The sequence below is a fragment of the Xyrauchen texanus genome, chromosome 8, assembly GCF_025860055.1.
Source record: "Xyrauchen texanus isolate HMW12.3.18 chromosome 8, RBS_HiC_50CHRs, whole genome shotgun sequence".
NCBI classification, from domain to species: domain Eukaryota; kingdom Metazoa; phylum Chordata; class Actinopteri; order Cypriniformes; family Catostomidae; genus Xyrauchen; species Xyrauchen texanus.
The window spans coordinates 13,121,947-13,134,707 of record NC_068283.1 but is presented as its reverse complement, the minus strand read 5'-3'; the positions used below and the strand labels follow the sequence as shown (position 1 = coordinate 13,134,707).

General features: G+C 36.6%; 1 protein-coding gene across 1 annotated transcript in view; it reads right to left on the bottom strand.

The window, feature by feature from the left end:
- LOC127648041 (noelin-2-like) overlaps nucleotides 1-12,374 on the bottom strand; it is a 135,675-nt gene extending 123,301 nt beyond the window's left edge. The window contains exon 1 of the mRNA XM_052132619.1: nucleotides 11,881-12,374. Within this exon, the coding sequence (XP_051988579.1) occupies nucleotides 11,881-11,937 (57 nt within the window). The 5' untranslated portion in view covers nucleotides 11,938-12,374. The remainder of the gene's footprint in view (nucleotides 1-11,880) is intronic.
- Between the last annotated feature and the right edge of the window lie 387 nt (nucleotides 12,375-12,761).

Genomic DNA, 12,761 nt, shown 5'->3' with positions numbered 1-12,761 from the left:
GAATAAATTCAACCAGTCTTTTAAAACTGGGGCTTCCTCATTTCTTTGAGTGCAGTAATTCTCAACAAATTCCCAAAACATTGACTCATCCCAACTAAAATTAAGATTTTTTTTATCTTAAGTTTATTAAAAAAATATGTTCTGCTTTCTTTATGAATAGAAATGACTGGCACCGATCTACCCACGCTTTTCCAACACCTTAAAGTAGCTTTTTTATATGCTGCTACACAGTTCTTGTGTGTACTGTCGCCTCTGGAGGGAAGATTTATGCTGCTGGTCCTGGGCCCTTTCATTTCTCTAATTCCCCTTTTGGACCGATGGTTGGAAGAGCACATCCTGTCTGACCAACCTCTTGATGTCCTTGATCTCATAGGCAATTGAGACTGTGTGCACATCACTTCCTCCTTTTGTATGACGTCCAAGAGCACCATCATAGCTCTTTATATTTATGAGTCTCTTAACGGCCAAAATCCACTATGAAGCCATTTTCATTGCCAGGCTAACTTTAGAAAGGAGCCCTAAAATGTTCGTACACATTATCTCACTTCTGGTCAAATGGGTGTATAATAGGCCTTTTAGCTGGTGGGCAAGAGGAATGTACTTGGACTGGACCAATCATAACTCTTATAGAAAATGGTCTTTAAATGCAAAACTTTCATTAGCTTGTGAAGCAGTTGCTTTTATTCAGTCTAGACTGAGCCAGTGCCACACAAGTACTCTGCACTGCTCGAGCTAATTCAAGCTGTCACCAATTGCTTATTCTATTAGATCCTGATTGGATGGACACTATTTCACAGCCCACAAAAGCCTAAGTTAAAAATCAATGGGACGAATCTGCAATCCAGTTTAACCAGGCATTTAATGTGTCTAAATTAAGCCATTGCCATTCTTTTCAATGTAAACATGCCTCATTTATGTAAATTATACTAACAGTGTTATACACTGAAGAAATGCTACCCTAAAAAATTTGCTTTATAGTTACATATAAATTAACTGGTTATATTCAAGTCAAAAATAGTATTTAACACCACAAAAATCAACCTGAATACATCAGGTTACACCAAAAAGAAACTATTTTAAAGATTTAGATCAGGTAGAAATAGCTCTTTAAAGTACACATTGCAGGTTATCCTTTTGACACTGTATAATGTGCCTTCTTCACAAAAGTGAACTTTTTATATGACTGGTGTGAATTTTATTACCACACAATAAAAGTAGTTTGGCAAGCAATTTGCAAACTGAAAATATGCATTTGTGTACAATTGGCTGCAGTAATAAATGAAATGATGATCAAAAATGTAGAAAACATTGTCCAAATCTGGCCAGCCTGATCTCATGAAAACTACATCACCCTGGCAAAATGATGTGCTTCATTACACATTGTGCTATGGTTTCCCCCTGCATGGAGCACCAAAAGTGAGTAAAAAAAGTGAGGTTTTAAAGACGAATTTTAGATAGACGTTTTAATGGGTAAAATGTGCCTCCCTGAACTAAAACTTTAACATAAACCTAATCAATAGTGTCCTAAATCCAAATGAAAGGTGAAAAAAACAGACATCCTTACACTTAACCAACACCTAAACCTAATAGCGTCCTAAACGCAAATGAGAGATTAAAGGGATAGATCACCCTAAAATGAACATTCAGTCATTGTTTACTCACCCCTTGAGTTGTTACAACCCCATTTTACTTTTTTTTTTCTTAACACAAAGGCAAAAGTTGTGAAAATGTATTTGTGCTCAGTCATACAACGGCAATTTATGGTGTGTCAGGAGAAATGGAGTGCTTCTCTTCCCATTGTCACATAGTGGTTTAAGTTCTAAAAGAATTGGAACATCCTCCTCAAAAAGGAATAAGGATCATAGAAAACAATAAGTACAAAACTCCAAAAGTGGATGAAATTATAAATATTTTGTAAGGAATGCTTTTAAGTGACAGTGAAAACTAGAAACCATCTAGCCACATCCTGTGTGGAAAGATGTGTGTACGAATAAAGGAAGACACCCATATTAGGTAAAAGGAAGGGTAACACTTTAGAATACTGTATCTTACTTAATGCATAACTTATAAGGAATTACTGCAGAACTAATAGGTAATTCTTCATTAACACTTATGTCACTACTATTAACTACTAAGGAAGATGTGTTAAATAATCAGTATGTAACAGCATTTTATAATTGTGTTAAGTAACAATTAGCTAATCAGTAACTATTGAATTCAGTCATGCCTCCTGAAGAACTGCTTTTAATTATCAAAATATTGAAAACATGTTATCAACACAATAAATTCCAATGTTCTTATAATTTGTCGTCTTGTAATGTGGAATTAAAGTTCTGTACCTGATAATCATTCATTAATGTTGTTCCCTGTATTTTCACTTTAGAATAATGTTCCAGGTTGTAAGTAATTTCCTCATAATAATAATTCTTTATTAATTACTCATGGATTCCCTGTATTTTCATTTCCCCTCAGTCATTGTCTTACATACAGGAATAATTTACCCAATGGTAATGTGATATGTGCTGAGGAAAACAAGAGACACACACTATACTGTATATAAATCATAAACCTACTTGAGGTAAGTTGGCTAGTTATAGCAAGGCACTTATAGTGGGGATGGGGTTCCATTCCGTAGTTGATTTCTGGTTACAGACCACACTCACAAAGCAATTGACCATACAGGCTACAAGTATGGCAGAGAGATTTGTGCTGTATGTAATGCTTTGTGCAAAATGATGCTTTTTGCAAAGATGTTAGATATTGTATCACATACACTGCCTATATAAGAGGATTAGCACGCATTACTTCACTTCTCCAAAGAGCGGAGCATGAGCGCACGACTGCAAGAGAGCAACGCTTCGAGAGAACAGCCTACAAGTAAGCTACACTCGACATCTGCTCTAGACACATACACCAACATTGACTGAAAGTAAGTTTCAAATGTTATTTTAGAAGTCTGGTCCATGGTACTCACAGTATTGAACTGCTAAATACTGCATGTACGTATATTATTGGATTTCTCTATCTTTGATAATTTAGTCTTTCTTCTTCCTAACATTTACTCTGAATAAAGAATCCATTAAAAGAGTATTATCAAGTACTGACCATAAGAAAGATCTTTATAAAAAATATCCTGAAACACTTACAAAGTTGGTAAATGTTGCTTCCCATGTCACGTTAAGACGTGGTCAATGAGAGTGCATATGAACCCCAGACTAGAATAAAGTCTACTAATATATAGTGCTAATAGAAATTCTTAATAGTACTAAAAAAGCACTAACATAAGGAAGACTGTGATAGAATCTCAAGGAGCAAAAATAAATTAGTCTGAAATAAGGCTTACTACAAGTGCACTGAATGGGAAGCTAACTCACCCCACCCAGGTAAGGCAGCGAGCATAGGCCCTGAGAACGATAATACTGTGTAACTGGGTAAAGTGAAAACCCTACATGACACAGCTCGTAACCCGAAAAATATAAGGTAAGGACTCACCGCAAGGTGACAGAGCACAGGTGACCATCTATTCAAAGAAGGCAAAAGTATAAATCAGAAGTCTAATAAATGATTCCATGAGACTCACAATTGTTATGAAAGCTTAGGATAAGGTTTGGTGAGAAACAAAGTGAAATCTAATGTTTTATTTAGTGAAACAGTGGAACGACTCTCCTCTGCTTGTTCATGAGACTGCACGAGAGTAAGTTCAAGCAGCCCCTGCTTGCAAAGTGGGGCGTTCAAGTGACATCTCATTTTGTTAGTCGGAGAATAGATGCATTTCTATGCCCAGCCTTATTTATTTAAAATTCAGTTTACAAAAAAGTATTTATAGTAACATTCATTCAATGAGAATAGGTTGAATCTGACACAGGCCTATATCCAGACGTAATGTGCTATCACACACAATTTTGGCATTTTAAAGAACTTATTCAGGTGTGGTAATCACATTAGTAAAGTATGCCAGATCATGTTATTCTGATGCATTTTCCACTATCTAGCACTCAGAACCAACCTGTGAGATTGGGAATTGGGCCGTAAAAATTGCATATAGCACAATTTTTTTTCCTGTGTTTGTACTGTTACCTGATTTGCATAATTTCTCTCATGAATTAGGCGTGAAAACAATGCAGACAGCATGTGCAAAAAAACAGTGCTATCAGCGAGCACAATTACTTCCTGGTGAGTTCAACCAGCTGTAAGTGAAATAAACATGAATTCCACCTACACTCCTATGATCCATGAAGTCTTTACTTTACTCTGCCAGACTAATCTCTTTTAGAAGAAGAAGAGAAATTATGTCCAACTACAGCTTAACTGAAATTATTCATTTTATCTCATATTTCCCTCTTAAGATAATCTTGGGACTGCGGCAGCCAGTTTCTATTGAGATGATTATTAAATGACTGCATTTAAGTGAATTCCAAAGTACAACAGAGACCTTCTGGTGAACAGCAGATTTGAAACACCAAGCACATTACTTCACTTCTCTTCAGCTGGTTTGATTTTCACTGCAGGCAGTTTCTATATTTCTCAAAGGCTTGCACATTTAAACAGTCTTTACAAGCCATTTGCCTTTGATGTGCATCTCCAGTGTATTAATGAAACAATGCAAAAATCAGACCACAAACTGATTTTGATCAACTTATGAGGGTTTTGCCTCACAGTCACTAACAATTAGCATGTCTACCCTATAGAGGGTTTGATATTACAGGGCTAAATAATAAGTAAACAAACTACCTCCTCATTACATATGCTTAAAGTGACGAGATCTCTACATCTCTCAGAGCCGAAGAGTGTGGTCACCAGGCCTCCCCTATAGTCTCATAGAAATGTGTCTTTTTTTTGTAATAAAAAATGATAATTTAATTGATGGACGGTTTGAAAATGGAACTAGTCTGCCTTCCAGCTCAAAGGAGATATTCGTCTCTTTCTTGACAGCTCTGTGATGCCATTAAAGCAAGGAATGATCAGACACATCCACTGGACCCCTTGAGCGGCATATCTGAGCTTGTGCGTTAGCCTCTAACGCACCAGCTAATTACACTTGATGAAGATGTTGCTGTCATCATGTTTAGCATCTGATTGATATTTCAGCAAATGTACTTCAAATCTAAGAACATTTCTGTAATCACTGTATATTTAAAAATACAGAGTGAATATAAGTTTTGGGTGTAAATAGCTCTGGTAACACAACATGGATAAAAGCACCCGAAAAGTCTGGTGTTACCAGACAAAACTACAAAAAAAAAAATGCAATTTGGGGATCTGAGCAGTGGCCAGGAAGGTAGAACATGTTTATTTGGAATTTTTGTGCAGTTCGACTCACCATTTCACATTTTCCAATCCATACAGATCTCACTGTGAATTTGGCAACAGTAGATCAAAAGTTTTGCTGTTGAAATCGGTATTTGCTGACCAAAATATGATACACTGCCCCAAGTGACCAAAGCTGGAAGTGCTGTTGAATATACAGTGTGGGCAGATGTGAGCCATACCTGTCAACATTTGGGTACCAAAATTGGTGGTTGGATGGCAGGAGCAGGCTAAATACATACAAACTGTGCCGCTGTGATTTAATGTGCTGAGTAACATCGTGTCTGATATTAAAATCAACACGACACACTTTGCAAAAGGCGTGGGCATTTTCGATATGGCTTCGAGAAATTAAATTAAATTCTCCGTCCAGCTGTTGTTAATTTACATGTAGCCTATCTTTTGTTTTTGTATGATGTGTTGATTGTTTGAGTAGTATGCATTTCATACAAGATCTGGCAACTGGACAACCTTAGAATAATATATTGATGTGATTATTCATATAACCAGGTTTGGGCCATACAAATTACGGGAGTTTCCCGGGAGAAATAATAAAATGGGTGGGGGTGGGAGATTGGTGTGAAATACGGGAGACTCCCAGGAAAAACGGTCTTGACAGATATGACGTGAGCTCCAGTGAAAATTGCACTTACCATAATTTATGTGAAAATGATCACTTCCAGGTTTCCAAGGGACCAGAACCTGACTTTCGGAGGTTGCTCGTGCAGCACAATATCAATAGTGCCAAAGGAAAATGTCGCTTGTCAGTAATTTGGGAGAATGGGACTGATTTCAGGCACGTGAACTTTCTGAATCAACATAGATAAAAATAGATACAAACAGTAGCTACCACTATTTACACTTACTTTTCAGCATTAAACTTGAAAATAAGATTTCTTTGAAATGCTGTGTAGGGTTTCTTATGAAGTACAGTTTCTTCTAAGTCCTAATGCCCAGCAGTAGCCCTCACCAGTCTATCACTTTGAACCTGCACTAATGATTGCAGTCAATAGATGTCCAATCCCAACTGTGAGCGCCCAGTCAAAATTAACTAAGAAAATGAGACCCCCAATTAAAATGCTTTGTTGAAACAGACAGTAAAGGTGGACCACCAAGTGCCTATAAATAATATAGAGCGCATTACTCTAATAATAAAGCAAACATGTCAGTTACATCCATTAAAGCAATTGAAGTGTGTTCACAGTTTCTAGTTAATGATGGTTGAGTCATCGCAAAGAGCTAAGAACAAAATTAGCTTTTAATTTTTTAAAATGTTATTGTTGCTAATCTGCATTCAGCTCTACATATCCACATTTTCCCAGAGTATAATTAAACCCAGTCTCATCCAGTTTATGGCGTTAATAGAACTGGAGCCACTGCTTGTCCTTATTTAAGAGGCTTTTACAATCGAAAAGCACAATGTGCATCAGAGAGTACACAATTACAATTACACATACACTGTACACATACAGTATATGGACATATACACTTAAGGCACAGACATATATACATCTAAGTGAAAGCTAGTGAAGAGTGCTAAGTGCACTAGTCATGTAACTCCATCACAAAAGGTGAATGCCAAGGTCAAGCAGGCGCTCATCTGCATCACTGACTGTCAGGACCCCGGGGCATTGCGGGTACTTAACAAACACACGTTGTGAGCAAACCAGTGCATCTGTCTCATTAAAGCATGTTGAATATTTCATGGGTTGCTCAAAGCAAGGGCGTGAGATGTATCTGTGACTATGAGTCTGTTCATGTGTGTTAGTTTGTAGGTATGTGTGTGTATGGGTGCGTGTGGATGTTATTTTGCCTCTCATGAGGAGCACTCCTCTATCACACCAGACACACCAGAAGAATTCATACATTTTTTATGCCTACATTGCTACATCAGGGAGAAGGGTGGTGCCATTTTTCTCCCTTCCATTTAATATTTAATGCAAACAGTTACAACAAATTGTCCCCCAGGGCCAATTATGAGCAGTTTGTGGTGAAGAAACAGTAACACCTACATTTATCCCACTGTAGGATTCTCATATATACTTTAATGATGTGTTCTCATTTCCAAACCATAATATATGTCTGGATCAGCTGCACTGCCAAATTCACAATCCGCGCATACACCTACCTTATAATTAAATCGTATTAAATCAGGACAGGACTGCTTAACATACTGTTTTATACAACACAGAGGTTATATATAATTAAATGCATTATTCCCACATCTAATTATGCCACTTTGCAGGACTTCAGATGCTCTTGGGTTTTATTTAAAATCATCCATACTTTTAATAACATGCTATTTAAATTGCAGGTAATTACATATGGTAACATATAATAACATAATTTTAACATGTTATCAAAATAATAACATGAAAACCCTCCTTGAGATTTTTTTTTTTATCAGTTGTTATTTTTTATTCAATATTTTATGTCAGTGGTGACATAAAAGTTTAACTGTACTATCATGGTAAATTTTTGTACGGCTGTTCTTAATTTTCATGTTTCATTTTCATGTTTTTACACAAAGACAAGAAAGAAAAATCTTGGCATAGCTAACAAGAAAACATCAACACTCAATATAACTATGTTATTATATGCAGTTACTACCAGCTATATAAATAACATGTTATTATACTGTAAGTAAGAATGGATTTAAATAAAAACACACAAAAACATTCCTGGACATTTACATAATTAGATGTGGAGATGATGCGTTTAATTATATGTTACTTCTGTGAGCTTTAACAAAGAAATTAAACAAAACCACTGAAAGATTCTGAAATTGTATTAATAAATTGATAATGTTAATTTCTTATGTTTTTCAGCAACTATAATATTATGCACAAAACTATGGTTACCATTGTAAATTTAGGGGGTTAAAAAGGGTTAAAATGCAGAGTAACGGTTAACAAATTAACTTTTGCATTTTTTTTTCACTGTGAGATTGACTACCTGTATATCTCAATGTCTTGACTAACCAGGTTCAACACAAGTTAAGCTCAATCGACAGCATTTGTGGCATAATATTGATCGGCACAAATAATAATAATAATAATAATAAATAGCAGAAATGTAAGCGCAGTGTAGTTCTAGTGGGAAGACTACCAGCTGTACATCATCGTACCATTAGGTGGGTAACTCCTAGCCAATCACATGTAAGCCATTGCTTTGTAAGTCTGCTCACAATCTATCACATTGCTGTTTCAGTGTGCTAACACAGCAACCTCCACCACTCCACCACCACCAGTTGAGTCCCGTCCTGCATGGGGGTATGCTCCTCGCCCCTGCCTCCTATCTCCAGCAGAATATGACGGTTCCGAGTACAACTTCTTCGGACCGCCAGACCATGCCAAAGAGAGACATTACTTTTCTGTTTTATACTCATCAATAAATGTCATCTTAAATTTCACTCAAGTCTGCAAGTCTTCCTGATAGAAATCAAGTTTACTTACAAGGTGCTTACAATGGAAGTGAATGGGGTGAATTTTCTGAGGGATTAAAGTCAGAAATGTTAAAGTTAGAATTTTATAAAAGCACTTGTTTGGCAAGTACTGTGAGAGGAGTATGGATACTATACCATTGCGAACATGGCCACATTTCTAACATTATGCTTATTGTTATATTACCTTGGAATTAGTTTTATAAAATGAATTAGCACAGCTGTGAGGGGGTTTATATTACAGCTGCTGAGAGAGTGACAGTAAATTTGGCAACTTCTCCCATCTTACTGTCTTAATCCACCACTCTTTGTTTTATTCCTCTTCTGGAAAGTCATTCAAACATAATAGTGGATTTTTCTTTTGGCCTTTGGAGCAAAGGGGTAAGTGAAAATAATATTTGCTGTGGTCTTCCGTTCACTCCCATGTCGAAGTTTACCCTGCAAATGTTTACTTCTGTGTTCCAAAACCCAGAGATTTGAGTTGGTTCTTCTTAATAAATTTGTCTAATATGCAGGCTGAATCATTTGTAGCTCTTTGTCAAGCAGTAAAACAATAACGGGATGCTTTAGAAGACAGAAGACAAAAACAATGCTGAATGAAGTGGATATTTGCTTACAATTCAATGAAATAAAACCTGCAGCTGCATTCAGTCATCATGAAAGTGTATCAAAATACTAATATTACATGAAAGCACTTAAAAGTACCAAAAATTACCAAGCCAACACCATGTTTATTGGACATGTTCCTTGGAGTAGCCTACAATATAACTACCATGATAGATTTTATAAATCTACTATACTGTACTATCACTGCACCACAATACTGCCACAGCAGCCTTTTAAGAAAGATTACTTTGATAAATTTTATCTTGTGCTGTGTACTGTGCAATGGTGTCAATATGTTTTAGTCCATAGTTTCGTTAATGCTACACAATGCATGTAGAAAATGTTCAAATTATGTTTCTAAAATCACCAGAAACGAATGCTTTGGTGCTCTTGGCTTTTTCTTTTTTTAACATCTTAGACAACTTGGTTTGCTGCCTACTCAAGAAGCCAGGGGGGTCACAAGCTAGGGTGCCAAATGGGATAGTACCGGCATTGGTTTATGACATTATATCATCATGGCAACGAAGTTGTTAAATTGGATAAAACTTTACACAGAAAAGGTTAGAAAGCGATATTATAACACTGAAATAATGCTAACATGCATATAGTTTATGTCTTGTGGCCAGGGTTGGGGAGTAACAGAATACATGTAACGTGATTACATATTTAATATATAAAATATAAGTAACTGTATTGCATTACAGTTAACATTTAAATAATTGTTAATTAGAATACAGTTACGTTCAAAAAGTATTTTGATTACTGAACAGATTAATTTGCATTTTATTGTCATTTGTTTCATTTAATATTTAGTCCTTTCAGATGGAAAACATTTATACATATATATGATGTGATCCAAAGTGCATTTGAACATCAGTGAAACACTTTCTTATGATGTGTTACATTCATACGAGCAGACAGAGAAGTAAGTTTGAAGTAAGTTTGGAGCAGAAGAAATAGAAATAAACCTTGTGTAAATTGTCAGCGTTACGCTAAGCTAAAATGCTATTTCTAGCCATTTTACATACACGTTACCAGAAACTATAATTTTTTTTTATTATTTTTTTTTATATACTTTTTTAACGTTGAGTAAGACCTTTGATATTAGATAAAAAATCATATTCTTGATAATATTTTTTTATTGTTTTCCTTTTGTACAAATATCTAAAAATCCTTAAAACAAGGTAAATTTGATTTATCTTGTTTTAGAAACAACACTGCATAAGATATTTAGGTTTTTCAGAGAATGTATTTATAACATATGTATTTCGTCTTACTGTGCTGACAGAGTTTTTCAAGTGAAAAATCTACCATTTCTGAAGAAGTAATCCAAAGTATTTAGAATATTTTACTGACCTTGAGTAATCTAACGGAATATATTACAAGTTACATTTTACAGCATATATTCTGTAATCTGTAGTGGAATACATTTCAAAAGTAACCCTCCCAACCCTGCTTGTGTCAATACTTTTGAAAGGGTGAGTATTTAAACATGTACGTATTGGCCCCTTTGACTTCCATTGTAAGTGCCTCACTGTAACCCAGATTATTGTCTTTTATTTTAAAGAAAAGGAGGGACGAGTCGAAATACATTTTTGTGGTAAGCAGCATTATCCCACAAACGCTATCCACTGATGTATTGAACCCAGAATATTCCTTTAAACCTATACTTTTATCCATTATCATACGCTGTGACACAAACAGAGTGAATTCATGTCAGTTTGACCACTTTTTGTCATAGAACTGATTGGCAAGAAATGGCGCAATTTACCTGAATTCACCCTGATTCCTCCAAAACAGAGTGCATTAGTGGAAATATCCGAGGCGATCACAAAACGCGATTGATGGACTGAGCGCTGTCCAGGGTCCTGACTGCGCGAATATTAAATACATGTGTATTCAAATGCACTTTTACACGATTGTAAGTGTTTAATTGTAGGAAATAGTTCACATACAACAACTAAACGAGATAAACAGCTAATAGAAGACAAGTCTAGGAAGATTTCACACTGAAATACAGTGTGAAATTTTCGCCTGTGCTGCTTTGCATTAATATTTCTAGGTCAGGTAATGTGCTGTCCTTCACTTCAATTCACAACTGTCACTTCAGTTCCCATCAGCCAGCGCGAGAAAAAAAATGTACACCCGAGGGGAATAAACGAAAAACAACCCCTTTAACAATATGAACAGTATACAAGTTGTGTAATATTTAGGGTTGAGGGATAGTTTAATACCTCTTCTGAAGACAGTCATTCATCGCCAACTTTTCTGTCCTCGAGCGTTTGCTCTCTTAATCGAGTTCAGTACAAGCTTTATGTTCCTTTTATAAATATGATTACAACCAACAATAATTCACCTCCAATTGGGGTGCTCACCACTTGTTGAGAAACTGATCATCAAGAAACAAGGAACAATGCATTCAATAGGCAATTCTTCTCCTGGTATGCCCACGGCAGTGAATACGTGTTTCTGCAACACAAGTTTTAATGAAAACAAATAATTAACATGCTAGGCATGCATCTTACCTCGCAGGGTATAAACGATAACATCAGTAGCAGGAACATGGCACTGAATAGATGCATTCCCCTCGAAATGACAGCGTTACGACCACCACCAACAGCAGTTCTCTGGGCACTCGCCTGTTTTCCTTAAGGTCCGCGAAGGATTCTGTCAGCGTTCTGTCGAGCGCACGCGACGCTCCACATCACCGAGCGGCACGCGCTGGGGTTTATTCCGCTCACGGAGGCAGATTTTCCCCACTGTGCCACGGAACAACAAGCCGCCTTGTGTTTGATGATTAGTCTCCTGTCTTTCCCTTGTGACCGCCACCAAGAGGTCAGTGCTGGCGCGGTGCCTCGAGATGAAGTATAGCGGCTCCCCTCACAGCAAGCTCTTTCAAAGAATGATCAGCGCGCTTTGAAGTGGGATCGACTGACTGATCTTGAGTTGCAGAGGTTGGAAGGTGACTGGTGAGCTTGCGGTGCTCCGACGCTGATTCAAAGAAATACCCTTCTCAAGGTGCAGCCCAGTCGCTTGAGTGTGTGTGTGTGTTTGTGTGTTTGAGAGAGAGAGAGAGAGAGAGAGAGAGAGAGAGAGAGAGAGAGAGAGAGAGAGAGAGAATGGGTAAAGAGAAGGAAGCTTTGTATTGACAGCTCAGTCTGTTTCACAAACAATGGATTTTTGAGACTGCATAAAAGACATGCATATCCCCAGGAGAAATGTGACATACAAGATAGGGCCAGTTTGATGATTGGATTAGAGTTACTTTTTTTCTCAATCTGAAATATAACATACTAAATTATGTTTTGTAATGCAATACATTAGCCAATATGTCAATAATAATTTGACATTTTCCCAAAAATACACCCCAAAAAAACTAATTTTATGATGTAAGTTTTCGATGTCA